The 18,617-nt window shown below is 40.7% G+C and overlaps 1 protein-coding gene across 2 annotated transcripts in view; it reads right to left on the bottom strand.

Moving 5' to 3' along the window:
* Positions 1 to 9,010, bottom strand: part of LOC110519362 (Fc receptor-like protein 5) — a 149,300-nt gene extending 140,290 nt beyond the window's left edge. The window contains exons 1-2 of one of the 2 annotated variants that reach the window (XM_090183255.1): positions 8,654 to 9,010; positions 4,853 to 4,897 (exon numbers count right to left, since the gene is read on the bottom strand). In XM_090183255.1, the coding sequence (XP_090039381.1) occupies positions 4,853 to 4,897; positions 8,654 to 8,687 (79 nt within the window). In that variant the 5' untranslated portion in view covers positions 8,688 to 9,010. The remainder of the gene's footprint in view (positions 1 to 4,852; positions 4,898 to 8,653) is intronic. The other variant, XM_090183256.1, reaches the window with a different exon arrangement.
* Between the last annotated feature and the right edge of the window lie 9,607 nt (positions 9,011 to 18,617).

Below are 18,617 nucleotides of genomic sequence, written 5' to 3'. Positions count from 1 at the left end.
TAGTTGCTAAAACACATCAGAGAGAAGCTATTCTCTAGCTGTTTAACCTAGTGAGGGTGGGCTACTCTCTTAAATCACTTGTCTACCTGCCGCCCCAATATACAGTGTCCTCTGTAATTATCGGGACAGTGAAGGGTTGGTAGGGTTAGTGTAGGGGTAGTGTGGGGTAGGTAGGGTTAGTTTAGATTAGTTAATAGATAGTGTGGTATATCCAGTTTCCTCTGTAATTATTGGGACAGTGTAGGGGTAGGTAGGGTTAGTTTAGGGTAGTTACTAGATATTGGGGTATATCCAGTGTCCTCTGTAATTATTGGGACAAATTCCATTTCCACAAAGGGTTCTACCTGGAACCAAAAAGGGTTCTACCTGGAACCAAAAAGGGTTCTACCTGGAACCAAAAAGGGTTCTCCTATGGGGAAGACAGACGAAAATCCTTTTGGAACCCTTTTATCTGAGTGTGTAGAGAATAGAAAAACATGGAGGGTCAGAGAGGAAACGTTCAGGTGACTAGAGAATGACCTTCCTTCTACACATCTCCAAATATGACTCAAATAACTCCTGAAATGTAATTAAAAATATAATTATATATTATAAAGAAGAATTTAAGCAATTCTTGAACTACATGTTCTGGAGAAAATCTGCATTTTGTTTGGTGAAAACGCAGAGACAGTAGATCTAGCTGGTCTGTCATAATATAATAGAGACAGTAGATCTAGCTGGTCTGTCATAATATAATAGAGACAGTAGATCTAGCTGGTCTGTCATAATATAATAGAGACAGTAGATCTAGCTGGTCTGTCATAATATAATAGAGACAGTAGATCTAGCTGGTCTGTCATAATATAATAGAGACAGTAGATCTAGCTGGTCTGTCATAATATAATAGAGACAGTAGATCTAGCTGGTCTGTCATAATATAATAGAGACAGTAGATCTAGCTGGTCTGTCATAATATAATAGAGACAGTAGATGTAAATGGTCTTTCATAATATAATAGAGACAGTAGATCTAGCTGGTCTGTCATAATATAATAGAGACAGTAGATCTAGCTGGTCTGTCACAATATATTAGAGACAAAACATCTAGCTGGTCTGTCATAATATAATAGAGACAGTAGATCTAGCTGGTCTGTCACAATGTAACAGAGACAGTAGATCTAGCTGGTCTGTCATAATATAATAGAGACAGTAGATCTAGCTGGTCTGTCATAATATAATTGAGGCAGTAGATCTAGCTGGTCTGCCATAATATAATAGAGACAGTAGATCTAGCTGGTCTGTCATAATATAATAGAGACAGTAGATCTAGCTGTTCTGTCATAATATAATAGAGACAGATGATCTAGCTGGTCTGTCATAATATAACAGAGACAGTAGATCTAGCTGGTCTGTCATAATATAATAGAGACAGATGATCTAGCTGGTCTGTCATAATATAACAGAGACAGTAGATCTAGCTGGTCTGTCATATTATAGTAGAGACAGTAGATCTAGCTGGTCTGTCATAATATAATAGAGACAGACGGTCTAGCTGGTCTGTCATAATATAATAGAGACAGTAGATCTAGCTGGTCTGTCATAATATAATAGAGACAGTAGATCTAGCTGGTCTGTCATAATATAATAGAGACAGTAGATCTAGCTGGTCTGTCATAATATAATAGAGACAGTAGATCTAGCTGGTCTGTCATAATATAATAGAGACAGTAGATATAGCTGGTCTGTCATAATATAATAGAGACAGTAGATCTAGCTGGTCTGTCATAATGTAACAGAGACAGTAGATCTAGCTGGTCTGTCATAATATAATAGAGACAGTAGATCTAGCTGGTCTGTCATAATATAATAGAGACAGTAGATCTAGCTGGTCTGTCATAATATAATAGAGACAGTAGATCTAGCTGGTCTGTCATAATATAATAGAGACAGTAGATCTAGCTGGTCTGTCATAATATAATAGAGACAGTAGATGTAAATGGTCTTTCATAATATAATAGAGACAATAGATCTAGCTGGTCTGTCATAATATAATAGAGACAGTAGATCTAGCTGGTCTGTCACAATATATTAGAGACAAAACATCTAGCTGGTCTGTCATAATATAATAGAGACAGTAGATCTAGCTGGTCTGTCACAATGTAACAGAGACAGTAGATCTAGCTGGTCTGTCATAATATAATAGAGACAGTAGATCTAGCTGGTCTGTCATAATATAATTGAGGCAGTAGATCTAGCTGGTCTGCCATAATATAATAGAGACAGTAGATCTAGCTGGTCTGTCATAATATAATAGAGACAGTAGATCTAGCTGTTCTGTCATAATATAATAGAGACAGATGATCTAGCTGGTCTGTCATAATATAACAGAGACAGTAGATCTAGCTGGTCTGTCATAATATAATAGAGACAGATGATCTAGCTGGTCTGTCATAATATAATAGAGACAGTAGATCTAGCTGGTCTGTCATAATATAACAGAGACAGTAGATCTAGCTGGTCTGTCATAATATAATAGAGACAGTAGATCTAGCTGGTCTGTCATAATATAATAGAGACAGTAGATCTAGCTGGTCTGTCATAATATAATAGAGACAGTAGATCTAGCTGGTCTGTCATAATATAATAGAGACAGTAGATCTAGCTGGTCTGTCACAATATATTAGAGACAAAACATCTAGCTGGTCTGTCATAATATAATAGAGACAGTAGATCTAGCTGGTCTGTCACAATGTAACAGAGACAGTAGATCTAGCTGGTCTGTCATAATATAATAGAGACAGTAGATCTAGCTGGTCTGTCATAATATAATTGAGGCAGTAGATCTAGCTGGTCTGCCATAATATAATAGAGACAGTAGATCTAGCTGGTCTGTCATAATATAATAGAGACAGTAGATCTAGCTGTTCTGTCATAATATAATAGAGACAGATGATCTAGCTGGTCTGTCATAATATAACAGAGACAGTAGATCTAGCTGGTCTGTCATAATATAATAGAGACAGATGATCTAGCTGGTCTGTCATAATATAACAGAGACAGTAGATCTAGCTGGTCTGTCATATTATAGTAGAGACAGTAGATCTAGCTGGTCTGTCATAATATAATAGAGACAGTAGATCTAGCTGGTCTGTCACAATATATTAGAGACAAAACATCTAGCTGGTCTGTCATAATATAATAGAGACAGTAGATCTAGCTGGTCTGTCACAATGTAACAGAGACAGTAGATCTAGCTGGTCTGTCATAATATAATAGAGACAGTAGATCTAGCTGGTCTGTCATAATATAATTGAGGCAGTAGATCTAGCTGGTCTGCCATAATATAATAGAGACAGTAGATCTAGCTGGTCTGTCATAATATAATAGAGACAGTAGATCTAGCTGTTCTGTCATAATATAATAGAGACAGATGATCTAGCTGGTCTGTCATAATATAACAGAGACAGTAGATCTAGCTGGTCTGTCATAATATAATAGAGACAGATGATCTAGCTGGTCTGTCATAATATAACAGAGACAGTAGATCTAGCTGGTCTGTCATATTATAGTAGAGACAGTAGATCTAGCTGGTCTGTCATAATATAATAGAGACAGACGGTCTAGCTGGTCTGTCATAATATAATAGAGACAGTAGATCTAGCTGGTCTGTCATAATATAATAGAGACAGTAGATCTAGCTGGTCTGTCATAATATAATAGAGACAGTAGATCTAGCTGGTCTGTCATAATATAATAGAGACAGTAGATCTAGCTGGTCTGTCATAATATAATAGAGACAGTAGATCTAGCTGGTCTGTCATAATATAATAGAGACAGTAGATCTAGCTGGTCTGTCATAATATAATAGAGACAGTAGATCTAGCTGGTCTGTCATAATATAATAGAGACAGTAGATCTAGCTGGTCTGTCATAATATAACAGGTACTGTCACGTTCTGACCATCGTTCGTATGTGTTTTCCTTGTTTTAGTGTTGGTCAGGACGTGAGCTGGGTGGGCATTCTATGTTGTGTGTCTGGTTTGTGTATTTCTATGTTTGGCCTGATATGGTTCTCAATCAGAGGCAGGTGTTAGTCATTGTCTCTGATTGGGAACCATATTTAGGTAGCCTGGGTTTCACTGTGTTTGTGGGTGATTGTTCCTGTCTCTGTGTTTGTTGCACCAGATAGGGCTGTTTCGGTTTTCTCACATTTCTTGTTTTGTAGATTGTTCATTGTTCATCTTTATTAAAGATGTTTACCATTAACCACGCTGCGTTTTGGTCCGCCTCTCTTTCCCCAGAAGAAAACCGTTACAGATACAGTAGATCTAGCTGGTCTGTCATAATATAATAGAGACAGTAGATCTATCTGGTCTGTCATAATATAATAGAGGCAGTAGATCTAGCTGGTCTGTCATAATACAATAGAGACAGTAGATCTAGATCTAGATCCAAACCTGAGAAATGTTACTATTATAGAACAGGTGATGAATATAGAGAAATATTATTATAGAACAGGTGATGAATATAGATAAATGTTACTATTATAGAACAGGTGATGAATATAGATAAATGTTACTATTATAGAACAGGTGATGAATATAGAGAAATATTATTATAGAACAGGTGATGAATATAGATAAATGTTACTATTATAGAACAGGTGATGAATATAGAGAAATGTTACTATTATAGAACAGGTGATGAATATAGAGAAATGTTACTATTATAGAACAGGTGATGAATATAGATAAATGTTACTATTATAGAACAGGTGATGAATATAGAGAAATGTTACTATTATAGAACAGGTGATGAATATAGAGAAATGTTACTATTATAGAACAGGTGATGAATATAGAGAAATGTACTCACCTCCACCTTGTCCGAGGCTACAGCATACCAGTGTACTCAACAGCACTGAAACACACAGAGAGAACTATCACTATGGTACATGATGTAAACACTGAAACACACAGAGAGAACTATCACTATGGTACATGATGTAAACACTGAAACACACAGAGAGAACTATCACTATGGTACATGATGTAAACACTGAAACACACAGAGAGAACTATCACTATGGTACATGATGTAAACACTGAAACACACAGAGAGAACTATCACTATGGTACATGCTGTAAACACTGAAACACACAGAGAGAACTATCACTATGGTACATGATGGAAACACTGAAACACACAGAGAGAACTATCACTATGGTACATGATGTAAACACTGAAACACACAGAGAGAACTATCACTATGGTACATGATGTAAACACTGAAACACACAGAGAGAACTATCACTATGGTACATGCTGTAAACACTGAAACACACAGAGAGAACTATCACTATGGTACATGATGGAAACACTGAGCTTTACCACAGATATTAATGTCCTTAATAGTGACACATTTTTGAGTCAATCTAATTAACATAATACAAACATACCCAACAAAATTATTCAGTTTAAGAGGTATCTGTTTTTTTGCTTTTAATCCAACACATCCCCTTTATTGGCCTTCAGCATCTACTGGTGTGTTTTTTGCTCTACGACCCCCAAAGGTGTCACAGGACTCGGCTGAAGGTAACCCATACAAATGAATGGTAGTATGGAGATATATATAGATATTAAACCTTCATCTGAAGGTAACCCATACAAATGAATGGTAGTATGGAGATATATATAGATATTAACCCATATAAATGAATGGTAGTATGGAGATACATATAGATATTAACCCATATAAATGAATGGTAGTATGGAGATATATATAGATATTATCCCATATAAATTAATGGTAGTATGGAGATATATATAGATATTAACCCATATAAATGAATGGTAGTATGGAGATATATATAGATATTAACCCATATAAATGAATGGTAGTATGGAGGTATATATAGATATTAACCCATACAAATGAATGGTAGTATGGCGATATATATAGATATTAACCCATATAAATGAATGGTAGTATGGAGATATATATAGATATTAAACCTTCATCTGAAGGTAACCCATATAAATGAATGGTAGTATGGAGATATATATAGATATTAACCCATATAAATGAATGGTAGTATGGAGATATATATAGATATTAACCCATATAAATGAATGGTAGTATGGAGGTATATATAGATATTAACCCATATAAATGAATGGTAGTATGGAGGTATATATAGATATTAACCCATATAAATGAATGGTAGTATGGAGATATATATATATATATTAAACCTTCATCTGAAGGTAAACCATCTAAATGAATGGAAGTATGGGGTCTGATACCATGGAGACAGCTAGTCTAACTGGGGTCTGACACCATGGAGACAGCTAGTCTAACTGGGGTCTGATACCATGGAGACAGCTAGTCTAACTGGGGTCTGATACCATGGAGACAGCTAGTCTAACTGGGGTCTGATACCATGGAGACAGCTAGTCTAACTGGGGTCTGATACCATGGAGACAGCTAGTCTAACTGGGGTCTGATACCATGGAGACAGCTAGTCTAACTGGGGTCTGATACCATGGAGACAGCTAGTCTAACTGGTGTCTGATACCATGGAGACAGCTAGTCTAACTGGGGTCTGATACCATGGAGACAGCTAGTCTAACTGGGGTCTGATACCATGGAGACAGCTAGTCTAACTGGGGTCTGATACCATGGAGACAGCTAGTCTAACTGGGGTCTGATACCGTGGAGACAGCTAGTCTAACTGGGGTCTGATACCATGGAGACAGCTAGTCTAACGCCATGGAGACAGTTAGTCTAACTGGGGTCTGATACCATGGAGACAGCTAGTCTAACTGGGGTCTGATACCATGGAGACAGCTAGTCTAACTGGGGTCTGACACCATGGAGACAGCTAGTCTAACTGGGGTCTGATACCATGGAGACAGCTAGTCTGATACCATGGAGACAGCTAGTCTAACTTGGGTCTGATACCATGGAGACTGCTAGTCTAACTGGGGTCTGACGCCATGGAGACAGCTAGTCTAACTAGGGTCTGATACCATGGAGACAGCTAGTATAACTGGGGTCTGATACCATTATTACGTAATAATTTCGACGGAGGACACCAAGCGACCACCTGGTAGATGTAGTCTCTTATGGTCAATCTTCCAATGATATGCCTACAAATACGTCACAATGCTGCAGACACCTTGGGGAAAACGTGGAAAACGTAAGCTGACTCCTAGCTCCTCCACAGCCATATAAGGAGTCATTGAAATGAGGCGGTTTCAAAAAATGCGGCACTTACTGATTGGATTTTTATCTGGGTTTCGCCTGTAACATCAGTTCTGTGGCACTCACAGACAATATCTTTGCAGTTTTGGAAACGTAAGAGTGTTTTCTTTACAAAGCTGTCAATTATATGCATAGTCGAGCATCGTTTTCGTGACAAAATATCTTGTTTAAAACGGGAAAATTTTTCAAACAAAAATTAAAATAGCGCCCCCTAAATCCAACTGGTTAAACTTTGCCAAAAGATTTCAAACTACTTTTGTAATACAACTTTAGGTGTTTTTAAACGTTAATAATCGATCAAATTGAACACGGGATGATCTGTGTTCAATACAAGAAGACAACAAACTGACGCTACTTTTCTGTTCACGCACTCTCATCCAAGATGGCCGTACTTCTTCATTGCGCAAAGGATAAACCTCAACCAATGTCTAAAGACTGGTGACATCCAGTGGAAGCGGTAGGAACTGCAAACAAGTCCCTTAGAAATCTGGTTTCCCAATGAAATTCCATTGAATAGACAGTGACCTCAAAAAAAAGAATCTGAATGGTTTGTCCTCGGGGTTTTTACCTGCTACATAAGTTCTGTTATACTCACAGACATTAATCAAACATTGTTAGAAACTTCAGAGTGGTTCCTATCCAAATCTACTAATAATATGCATATCTTATATTCTGGGGATGAGTAGCAGGCAGTTGACATTGGGCACGCTATTTGGTATCCTTTAGTGTCTAGAGAGTTAGGTGGAGACTCCTTTAGTGTCTAGAGAGTTAGGTGGAGACTCCTTTAATGTCCAGAGAGTTAGGTGGAGACTCCTTTAGTGTCTAGAGACTTAGGTGGAGACTCCTTTAGTGTCTAGAGAGTTAGGTGGAGACTCCTTTAATGTCCAGAAAGTTAGGTGGAGACTCCTTTAGTGTCTAGAGAGTTAGGTGGAGACGCGATTGGCTTCCTTGTGCCTTGCTGTGAAATGATCTACAATACAGTTTACATTTGGAGAAGTTTGTGCCTATAGGGTATTTCAGACAGTTGTTAGGAAACCTTTTTACTGAAGATTGTGACTATTTTTGATTATTGTGTGTGTATGTATTTTAATGTGTGTCTGAATGTGTTCCTAATATTTTGGATATTTAATTAAACCACACAGATATTAAACCACACAGATATTAAGCCACACAGATAATAAACCACACAGATAGTAAACCAGATAATCACAGAGTATAAGACACAAGTGCTCCGTCTCACCTGCCGCAACACAGAGAGAGAGAGAGAGAGACAGACACAGAGACAGAGACAGAGACAGAGACAGAGACAGAGACAGAGAGAGGGAGAGAGAGGAGAGGAGAGACAGAGACAGAGACAGAGACAGAGAGAGGGAGAGAGAGAGAGACAAAGAGAGAGAGATAGTACTTACAGAGCTGCCAGCAGAGTGGTGTCAGTTCTCTCATGTTTTGATGCTGAGTGAGACTGAACTCCAGTTTTAGACTTATAGACAGTATGCCTCTTTCCTGTTCTGACCACACAGACACGGCCTTGCTGACGACGTGGTGAAACAGAGGAAGAGAGAGTAGATTATTTTGTCTATACTTCCTCTACCACTGTATATTTCTTCATTGCCACTTCTCCCACCCCTGGACTAGAATCATATCCGTTAATGCCAACCATTTCCATGTGCTCAACTGTGTTATTCTGAGAGGACTGACCTCTAACCCCTACTGTCAGACACTACTGTAGATCTGAGAGGATTGACCCCTAACCCCTACTGTCAGTCACTACTATAGGGAGGAGGAGCTAAAGGCTTGAGAGTAGGATCTCGGGAGTAGGGTCCAGGGAGTAGGGTCCATGGAGTAGGGTCTAGGGAGTAGGGTCCAGGGAGTAGGGTCCAGGGAGTAGGGTCCAGGGAGTAGGGTCCAGGGAGTAGGGTCCAGGGAGTAGGGTCTAGGGAGTAGGGTCTAGGGAGTAGGGTCTAGGGAGTAGGGTCCAGGGAGTAGGGTCCAGGGAGTAGGGTCTAGGGAGTAGGGTCTAGGGAGTAGGGTCCAGGGAGTAGGGTCTAGGGAGTAGGGTCCAGGGAGTAGGGTCTAGGGAGTAGGGTCTAGGGAGTAGGGGCTAGGGAGTAGGGGCTAGGGAGTAGGGTCTATGGAGTAGAGGCTAAGGGTTGGACCATGGTGCTTTTCTTCATTAGACACAACTCTGCTAAATGGCTCCCTCTTCTGTTCAGTTTATGCAGCTTTGCCTAGTTGACATCTTACTAGTTAGTAGCCTGATCTGTAGCTGTAATACCACAGAGAACCAGAGAGGCACCAATACAATGTTGTTCACTACACTACCTTGTTCCTGTCCTCTGTAGCTGTAATACCACAGAGAACCAGAGAGGCACCAATACAATGTTGTTCACTACACTACCTTGTTCCTGTCCTCTGTAGCTGTAATACCACAGAGAACCAGAGAGGAACCAATACAATGTTGTTCACTACACTACCTTGTTCCTGTCCTCTGTAGCTGTAATACCACAGTAAACCACAGGGGGTGTTGATATCTCACCTGACATTATTATATATTTTCAAATGTATTTTTATTATCAAATGTAAAAATATACAATCTACCTGCCTCTCAACATTTACATTACATTAGTAATCTAGCAGACTCCCATCCAGAGACACAGAAGCAACTAGGGTCAACGCCCTGCCCAAGGACGTCAACAGATCTCCCAACAAGTCAAAACGGAGACCCAAACCAACGACCTATCAGCCACCAGCCCAAGCTGAACCAACAACCTATCAGCCACCAGCCCAAGCGTTACCAACAACCTATCAGTCACCAGCCCAAGCTGAACCAACGACCTATCAGCCACCAGCTCAAGCTGAACCAACGACCTATCAGCCACCAGCCCAAGCTGAACCAACAACCTATCAGTCACCAGCCCAAGCTGGACCAACGACCTATCAGTCACCAGCCCAAGCTGAACCAACTACCTATCAGCCACCAGCCCAAGCTGAACCAACGACCTATCAGCCACCAGCCCAAGCTGAACCACCAACCTATCAGTCACCAGCCGAAGCTGAACCAACGACCTATCAGCCACCAGCCCAAGCTGAACCAACAACCTCTCAGCCATCCAAGATACCCCCCACAGTTCCACAACAGCTGCCCCTCAACCCTCCAAAATCCCCCCACAGTTCCCCAACAGCTTCCCCTCAACCCTCTAAGATCCCCCCACAGTTCCCCAACAGCTGCCCCTCAACCCTTCAAGATCCCCCCACAGTTCCCCAACAGCTGCCCCTCAACCCTCAAAGATCACCACACAGTTCCCCAAAAGCTGCACCTCAACCATCCAAGACCCCCTCCCCCCCAAAAAATACCATCAGTTAATCAGTGTACTTTTTCCATAAATAGACAGGTATTTACATCTCCATGGTTGCAGGATCTTGTCAACATAAGTCAGAAGTAGCATTATAAATATTCACTTCCCTTTGATGATCTTCATCAGAATGCACTCCCAGGAATCCCAGTTCCACAATAAATGTTTGATTTGTTCGATAAAGTCCATCATTTATGTCCAAATACCTCCTTTTTGTTTGCACGTTTAGCCCAGAAATAGAAAGTCATGAGGCGCGATCACTAGGTGCAGACGAAAAGTCATAAAGTTCCATTACAGTCCGTAGAAACATGTCAAATGATGTATAGAATCAATCTTTAGGATGTTTTTAACATAAATCTTCAATAATGTTCCAACGGGAGAATTCCTTTGTCTTTAGAATTGCAATGGAACGCAAGTTACCTCTCACGTGAACGAGCGTGGTCAGCTAATGGCACTCTGGGAGAGACCTTACTCAAACCACTCTCATTCGGCCCCACTTCACAGTAGAAGCCTCAAACAAGGTTCTAAAGACTGTTGACATCTAGTGGAAGCCTTAGGAATATGACCCCATAGACACTGTAAATTCGATAGGCAATGAGTTGAAAAACTACAAACCTCAGATTTCCCACTTCCTGGTTGGATTTTTTCTCAGGTTTTTGCCTGCCATATGAGTTATGTTATACTCATCGACATCATTCAAACAGTTTTAGAAACTTCAGTGTTTTCTATCCAAATGTATGCATATTCTAGCTTTTATGGCTGAGTAGCAGTTTAATTTGGGCAATTTTCATCCCAAATTCCCAATGCTGCCCTCTACCCTAGTGAAGTTAGGGTACTGGCTCAGCCTGGTCTCCATTAGCTCGGTGTCCTGGATCAGCCTGGTCTCCAGTAGCTCTGTGTCCTGGCTCAGCCTGGTCTCCATTAGCTCGGTGTCGGGGACAACCAGGCTACCTAAGTATGATTCTCAATCAGGGACAACCAGGCTACCTAAGTATGATTCTCAATCAGGGACAACGATTGACAACTGCCTCTGATTGAGAACCATGCCAGGCCGAACACAGAAAATTCCAAATTATAGAAAAAAGAACATAGACAACCCACCCAACTCACGCCCTGACCATACTAAAAGAAATACATAATAAAATAACTAAGGTCAGAACGTGACACAATGTGATTTTCTGGATTTTTGTTATAGATTCCGTCTCTCGCAGAGGAAGTGTACCTATGATAAAAATTACAGACCTCTACATGCTTTGTAAGTAGGAAAACCTGCAAAATCGGCAGTGTATCAAATATTTGTTCTCCCCACTGTATCTATCTATCTATCTATCTATGTAAGGGATTTCCTCCTCTTCTTCCAAAGAGGAGAGGCGAGAAGGATCGGAGGACCGATATGCAGCGTGGGAAGTGTCCATGGTTCTTTTAATAAGAAATAGTACACATGAACAACTGAATACAAAAAACAATAAACGTGGAATGAACGAAACCCAAAACAGCACCGTGTGGTGAAAAACACAGACACGGAAACAAACACCCACAAACACACAGTGAAACCCAGGCTACCTAAGTATGATACTCAATCAGAGACAACTAATGACACCTGCCTCTGATTGAGAACCATACTAGGCCGAAACATACAAATCCCCAAAATCATATAAAAACAGACTGCCCACCCCAACTCACGCCCTGACCATACTAAATAATGACAAAACAAAGGAAACCCTCCCAGCGCCCCGGAGACACAGCACGCAGAGCCGGCGCAGGATACCCTGGACCAAAACTACGTACTGATGCCCACACTCGCATGACACTTTCGGGGGGCTGCCCTATAGCGCACCAGGCTATGGGCACATACTGGCGACACCGTGCGCTTAACCGCATAACACTGTGCCTGACCAGTAATGCGCTGCTTATAATAAGCACGAGGAGTGAGCTCAGGTTTGCTACTGGCTATCTATCTGTATATACAGTATATCTATATATCTATATGTCTGTCTGTCTGTCTGTCTCCCCTTCTCTATCTGTTGTGGTCATACAATAACATTATGCTGTGTAGGTTAGTCATATAGTATATCTGCTGTGTGGGTTAGTCCTATAGTCCTATAGTCTATCTGCTGTGTCGGTTAGTCCTATAGTCCTATGGTCTATCTGCTGTGTGGGTTAGTCCTATAGTCCTATAGTCTATCTGCTGTGTGGGTTAGTCACATAGTCCTATAGTCTGTCTGCTGTGTGGGTTAGTCCTATAGTCCTATAGTCTATCTGCTGTGTCGGTTAGTCCTATAGTCTATCTGCTGTGTAGGTTAGTCCTATAGTCCTATAGTCTATCTGCTGTATAGGTTAGTCCTATAGTCTATCTGCTGTGTAGGATAGTCCTATAGTCTATCTGCTGTGTAGGGTTAGTCCTATAGTCCTATAGTCTATCTGCTGTATAGGTTAGTCCTATAGTCCTATAGTATATCTACTGTGTAGTTTAGTCATGTAGTCTATCTGCTGTGTAGGTTAGTTCTATAGTCTATCGGCTGTGTAGGTTGGCCCTATAGTCTATCTGCTGTGTGAGTTAGTCCTATAATCTATCTGCTGTGTAGGTCAGTCCGATAGTCCTATAGTCGATCTGCTGTGTAGGTCAGTCCTATAGTTTATTTGCTGTGTAGGTCAGTCCAATAGTCCTATAGTCTATCTGCTGTGTAGGTTAGTCCTGTAGTCTATCTGCTGTGTAGGTCAGTCCTATAGTCTATCTGCTGTGTAGGTTAGTCCTGTAGTCTATCTGCTGTGTAGGTCAGTCCGATAGTCCTATAGTCTATCTGCTGTGTAAGTTAGTCCTATAGTCTATCTGCTGTGTAGCTTAGTCTATCTGCTGTGTAGGTTAGTCCTATAGTCTATCTATCTGCTGTGTAGGTTGGTCCTATAGTCTATCTGCTGTGTAGGTTAGTCCTATGGTCTATCTGCTGTGTAGGTTAGTCCTATAGTATATCTGCTGTGTAGGTTAGTCCGATAGTCTATCTATCTGCTGTGTAGGTTGGTCCTATAGTCTATCTGCTGTGTAGGTTAATCCTATAGTCTATCTATCTGCTGTGTAGGTTGGTCCTATAGTCTATCTGCTGTGTAGGTTAGTCCTATGGTCTATCTGCTGTGTAGGTTAGTCCTATAGTCTATCTGCTGTGTAGGTTAGTCCGATAGTCTATCTATCTGCTGTGTAGGTTGGTCCTATAGTCTATCTGCTGTGTAGGTTAGTCCGATAGTCTATCTGCTGTGTAGGTTAGTCCTATAGTCTATCTGCTGTGTAGGTTAGTCCGATAGTCTATCTATCTGCTGTGTAGGTTGGTCCTATAGTCTATCTGCTGTGTAGGTTAGTCCTATGGTCTATCTGCTGTGTAGGTTAGTCCTATAGTCTATCTGCTGTGTAGGTTAGTCCGATAGTCTATCTATCTGCTGTGTAGGTTGGTCCTATAGTCTATCTGCTGTGTAGGTTAGTCCGATAGTCTATCTGCTGTGTAGGTTGGTCCTATAGTCTATCTGCTGTGTAGGTTAGTCCTATAGTCTATCTGCTGTGTAGGTTGGTCCTATAGTCTATCTGCTGTGTAGGTTAGTCCGATAGTCTATCTGCTGTGTAGGTTAGTCCGATAGTCCTATAGTCTATCTGCTGTGTAGGTTAGTCCGATAGTCTATCTGCTGTGTAGGTTAGTCCTATAGTCTATCTGCTGTGTAGCTTAGTCCGATAGTCTATCTATCTGCTGTAAAGGTTAGTCCAATAGTCTATCTATCTGCTGTGTAGGTTGGTCCTATAGTCTATCTGCTGTGTAGGTTAGTCCGATAGTCCTATAGTCTATCTGCTGTGTAGGTTAGTCCTATAGTATATCTGCTGTGTAGCTTAGTCCGATAGTCCATCTATCTGCTGTGTAGGTTAGTCCGATAGTCTATCTGCTGTGTAGGTTAGTCCGATAGTCCTATAGTCTATCTGCTGTGTAGGTTAGTCCTATAGTCTATCTGCTGTGTAGGTTAGTCCGATAGTCTATCTGCTGTGTAGGTTAGTCCTATAGTCTATCTGCTGTGTAGCTTAGTCCGATAGTCTATCTATCTGCTGTGTAGGTTAGTCCTATGGTCTATCTGCTGTGTAGGTTAGTCTATCTGCTGTGTAGGTTAGTCCTATGGTCTATCTGCTGTGTAGGTTAGTCCGATAGTCTATCTGCTGTGTAGGTTAGTCCGATAGTCTATCTGCTGTGTAGGTTAGTCCGATAGTCTATCTGCTGTGTAGGTTAGTCCTATAGTCCTATAGTCTATCTGCTGTGTAGGTTAGTCCTATAGTCTATCTGCTGTGTAGGTTAGTCCGATAGTCTATCTATCTGCTGTGTAGGTTAGTCCTATGGTCTATCTGCTGTGTAGGTTAGTCCGATAGTCTATCTGCTGTGTAGGTTAGTCCGATAGTCTATCTGCTGTGTAGGTTAGTCCGATAGTCTATCTGCTGTGTAGGTTAGTCCTATAGTCCTATAGTCTATCTGCTGTGTAGGATAGTCCTATAGTCTATCTGCTGTGTAGGTTAGTCCGATAGTCCTATAGTCTATCTGCTGTGTAGGTTAGTCCTATAGTCCTATAGTCTATCTGCTGTGTAGGATAGTCCTATAGTCTATCTGCTGTGTAGGTTAGTCCGATAGTCCTATAGTCTATCTGCTGTGTAGGTTAGTCCTATAGTCCTATAGTCTATCTGCAGTGTAGGTTAGTCCTATAGTCTATCTGCTGTGTAGCTTAGTCCGATAGTCTATCTATCTGCTGTGTAGGTTAGTCCTATGGTCTATCTGCTGTGTAGGTTAGTCCGATAGTCTATCTGCTGTGTAGGTTAGTCCGATAGTCTATCTGCTGTGTAGCTTAGTCCGATAGTCTATCTGCTGTGTAGGTTAGTCCTATAGTCCTATAGTCTATCTGCTGTGTAGGATAGTCCTATAGTCTATCTGCTGTGTAGCTTAGTCCGATAGTCTATCTATCTGCTGTGTAGGTTAGTCCGATAGTCTATCTATCTGCTGTTTAGGTTGGTCCTATAGTCTATCTGCTGTGTAGGTTAGTCCGATAGTCCTATAGTCTATCTGCTGTGTAGGTTAGTCCTATAGTATATCTGCTGTGTAGCTTAGTCCGATAGTCCATCTATCTGCTGTGTAGGTTAGTCCGATAGTCTATCTGCTGTGTAGGTTAGTCCGATAGTCCTATAGTCTATCTGCTGTGTAGGTTAGTCCTATAGTCTATCTGCTGTGTAGGTTAGTCCGATAGTCTATCTGCTGTGTAGGTTAGTCCTATAGTCTATCTGCTGTGTAGCTTAGTCCGATAGTCTATCTATCTGCTGTGTAGGTTAGTCATATGGTCTATCTGCTGTGTAGGTTAGTCTATCTGCTGTGTAGGTTAGTCCGATAGTCTATCTGCTGTGTAGGTTAGTCCGATAGTCTATCTGCTGTGTAGGTTAGTCCGATAGTCTATCTGCTGTGTAGGTTAGTCCTATAGTCCTATAGTCTATCTGCTGTGTAGGTTAGTCCTATAGTCTATCTGCTGTGTAGGTTAGTCCGATAGTCTATCTGCTGTGTAGGTTAGTCCTATAGTCTATCTGCTGTGTAGCTTAGTCCGATAGTCTATCTATCTGCTGTGTAGGTTAGTCCTATGGTCTATCTGCTGTGTAGGTTAGTCCTATGGTCTATCTGCTGTGTAGGTTAGTCCGATAGTCTATCTGCTGTGTAGGTTAGTCCGATAGTCTATCTGCTGTGTAGGTTAGTCCGATAGTCTATCTGCTGTGTAGGTTAGTCCTATAGTCCTATAGTCTATCTGCTGTGTAGGATAGTTCTATAGTCTATCTGCTGTGTAGGTTAGTCCGATAGTCCTATAGTCTATCTGCTGTGTAGGTTAGTCCTATAGTCCTATAGTCTATCTGCTGTGTAGGATAGTCCTATAGTCTATCTGCTGTGTAGGTTAGTCCGATAGTCCTATAGTCTATCTGCTGTGTAGGTTAGTAATATAGTCCTATAGTCTATCTGCTGTGTAGGTTAGTCCTATAGTCTATCTGCTGTGTAGCTTAGTCCGATAGTCTATCTATCTGCTGTGTAGGTTAGTCCTATGGTCTATCTGCTGTGTAGGTTAGTCTATCTGCTGTGTAGGTTAGTCCTATGGTCTATCTGCTGTGTAGGTTAGTCCGATAGTCTATCTGCTGTGTAGGTTAGTCCGATAGTCTATCTGCTGTGTAGCTTAGTCCGATAGTCTATCTGCTGTGTAGGTTAGTCCTATAGTCCTATAGTCTATCTGCTGTGTAGGATAGTCCTATAGTCTATCTGCTGTGTAGGTTAGTCCGATAGTCCTATAGTCTATCTGCTGTGTAGGTTAGTCCGATAGTCCTATAGTCTATCTGCTGTGTAGGTTAGTCCGATAGTCTATCTGCTGTGTAGGTTAGTCCTATAGTCCTATAGTCTATCTGCTGTGTAGGTTAGTCCTATAGTCTATCTGCTGTGTAGGTTAGTCCGATAGTCTATCTGCTGTGTAGGTTAGTCTGATAGTCTATCTGCTGTGTAGGTTAGTCCTATAATCTATCTGATGTGTAGGTTAGTCCTATAGTCTATCTATCTGCTGTGTAGGTTAGTCCTATAGTCTATCTATCTGCTGTGTAGGTTAGTCCGATTGTCTATCTATCTGCTGTTTAGGTTAGTCCGATAGTCTATCTGCTGTGTAGGTTAGTCTGATAGTCTATCTGCTGTGTAGGTTAGTCCTATAGTCCGATAGTCTATCTGCTGTGTCTTTTTGATGGACCTTATTTGTTATTTGCCTTTTTATTGACTCAAAATAATTTCACATAATAAGTTGCATCGCTGCATCTGTAGTGCTCTTCAGACAGTAGGGGGCGCTGTAGGCGTGCAGGGTGTGTGTGTGGTGTCTGTGTACTGAATAAAGTAGATAATCGATAGAAACTTCTCACGTGTCATTTCACTGTTTTTTTTATTCATAACCATCATGCAACAAAATAACACAAGGTCTTCCATTTAAAACCAGAAACAGATCTGCGTTTCATGCCTCAAACAAGACAAGAGTTTAGCAGTTGAACTACTTGTATGTAAACGCACAGCAATGTGTGCTACTTGGTTCATCAACTACAATGTTGAATATTGTTTGGGTTTTTTTTCTCCCCCGGTGAGTCTTGTATGAATGTAGAAAGTACAATCAAACTCCAAGACCCCCTGTTATGAATTACCGTTAATAACCACCGGTGTGAGCGCAGCAACGAGCCACCTAACCCGGGAACAATCTATCGGTTAGAGAAATGATGTCATAATACATCTGTGACTGTTCAACGTTCTTATGGAAGTTCCGAAAGAATATAGAGAATGTTTATCACAGGAAAGAGGATGTTTCAAATATAAATATATATATATATATATACACAGGTAGAAAAATACAATTGAGAGAATAGAATATAAATAATGTTTTGGTTATGAAGATTTCAAATATATATTTTGAATGATAAAATAGAGGCTTATATGGTCAACATCAAGGCTAGAAATGTGATTCGAAGTAGAGAAAAGTTACATTCCAACTCCTAACATTAGAGATTTATATGATAAAATATACATCAACACATCAATGTAAAACTATATCATGCAATGTTGCACAAAAAACTCAAACTCTGACAACTGAACCAGTTTACAATCAGAACTGTCGAGTGACAGAACATGTGCTGTATGTTTCAGTCTTTTCGGATTGACAGACAAGGAGCTGTCCACTCACAGAGGTGCTGAAAACAACTAATCCTCTCGTAGTTCAACGGTTTCTGTTCATTTCCGTTGTTTAGCACAACATATAGTCAAACAGACAGATATAATGTCAACGACAACGTACCAGAGACGTTCTAAAATAGTTCCACGTCCAACCGACAAGACGAGATTATTTTATTTTCTTTCCCGTTGAAACTTTTCCACCATTTTTCAACCGATGGCCCGTTTTGAAGTCAGCACCTCCAACTGAACCGGGCCAATAGCCAACGTTCCCAGGCAGACGGAACCAA

Source organism: Oncorhynchus mykiss, chromosome 9 (assembly GCF_057628025.1).
Source record: "Oncorhynchus mykiss isolate SJ-2025 chromosome 9, ASM5762802v1, whole genome shotgun sequence".
In the NCBI taxonomy this organism is placed as follows: Eukaryota; Metazoa; Chordata; class Actinopteri; order Salmoniformes; family Salmonidae; genus Oncorhynchus; species Oncorhynchus mykiss.
The sequence above is the reverse complement of the archived record's forward strand: the minus strand, read 5'-3'. Positions and strand labels throughout refer to the sequence as shown.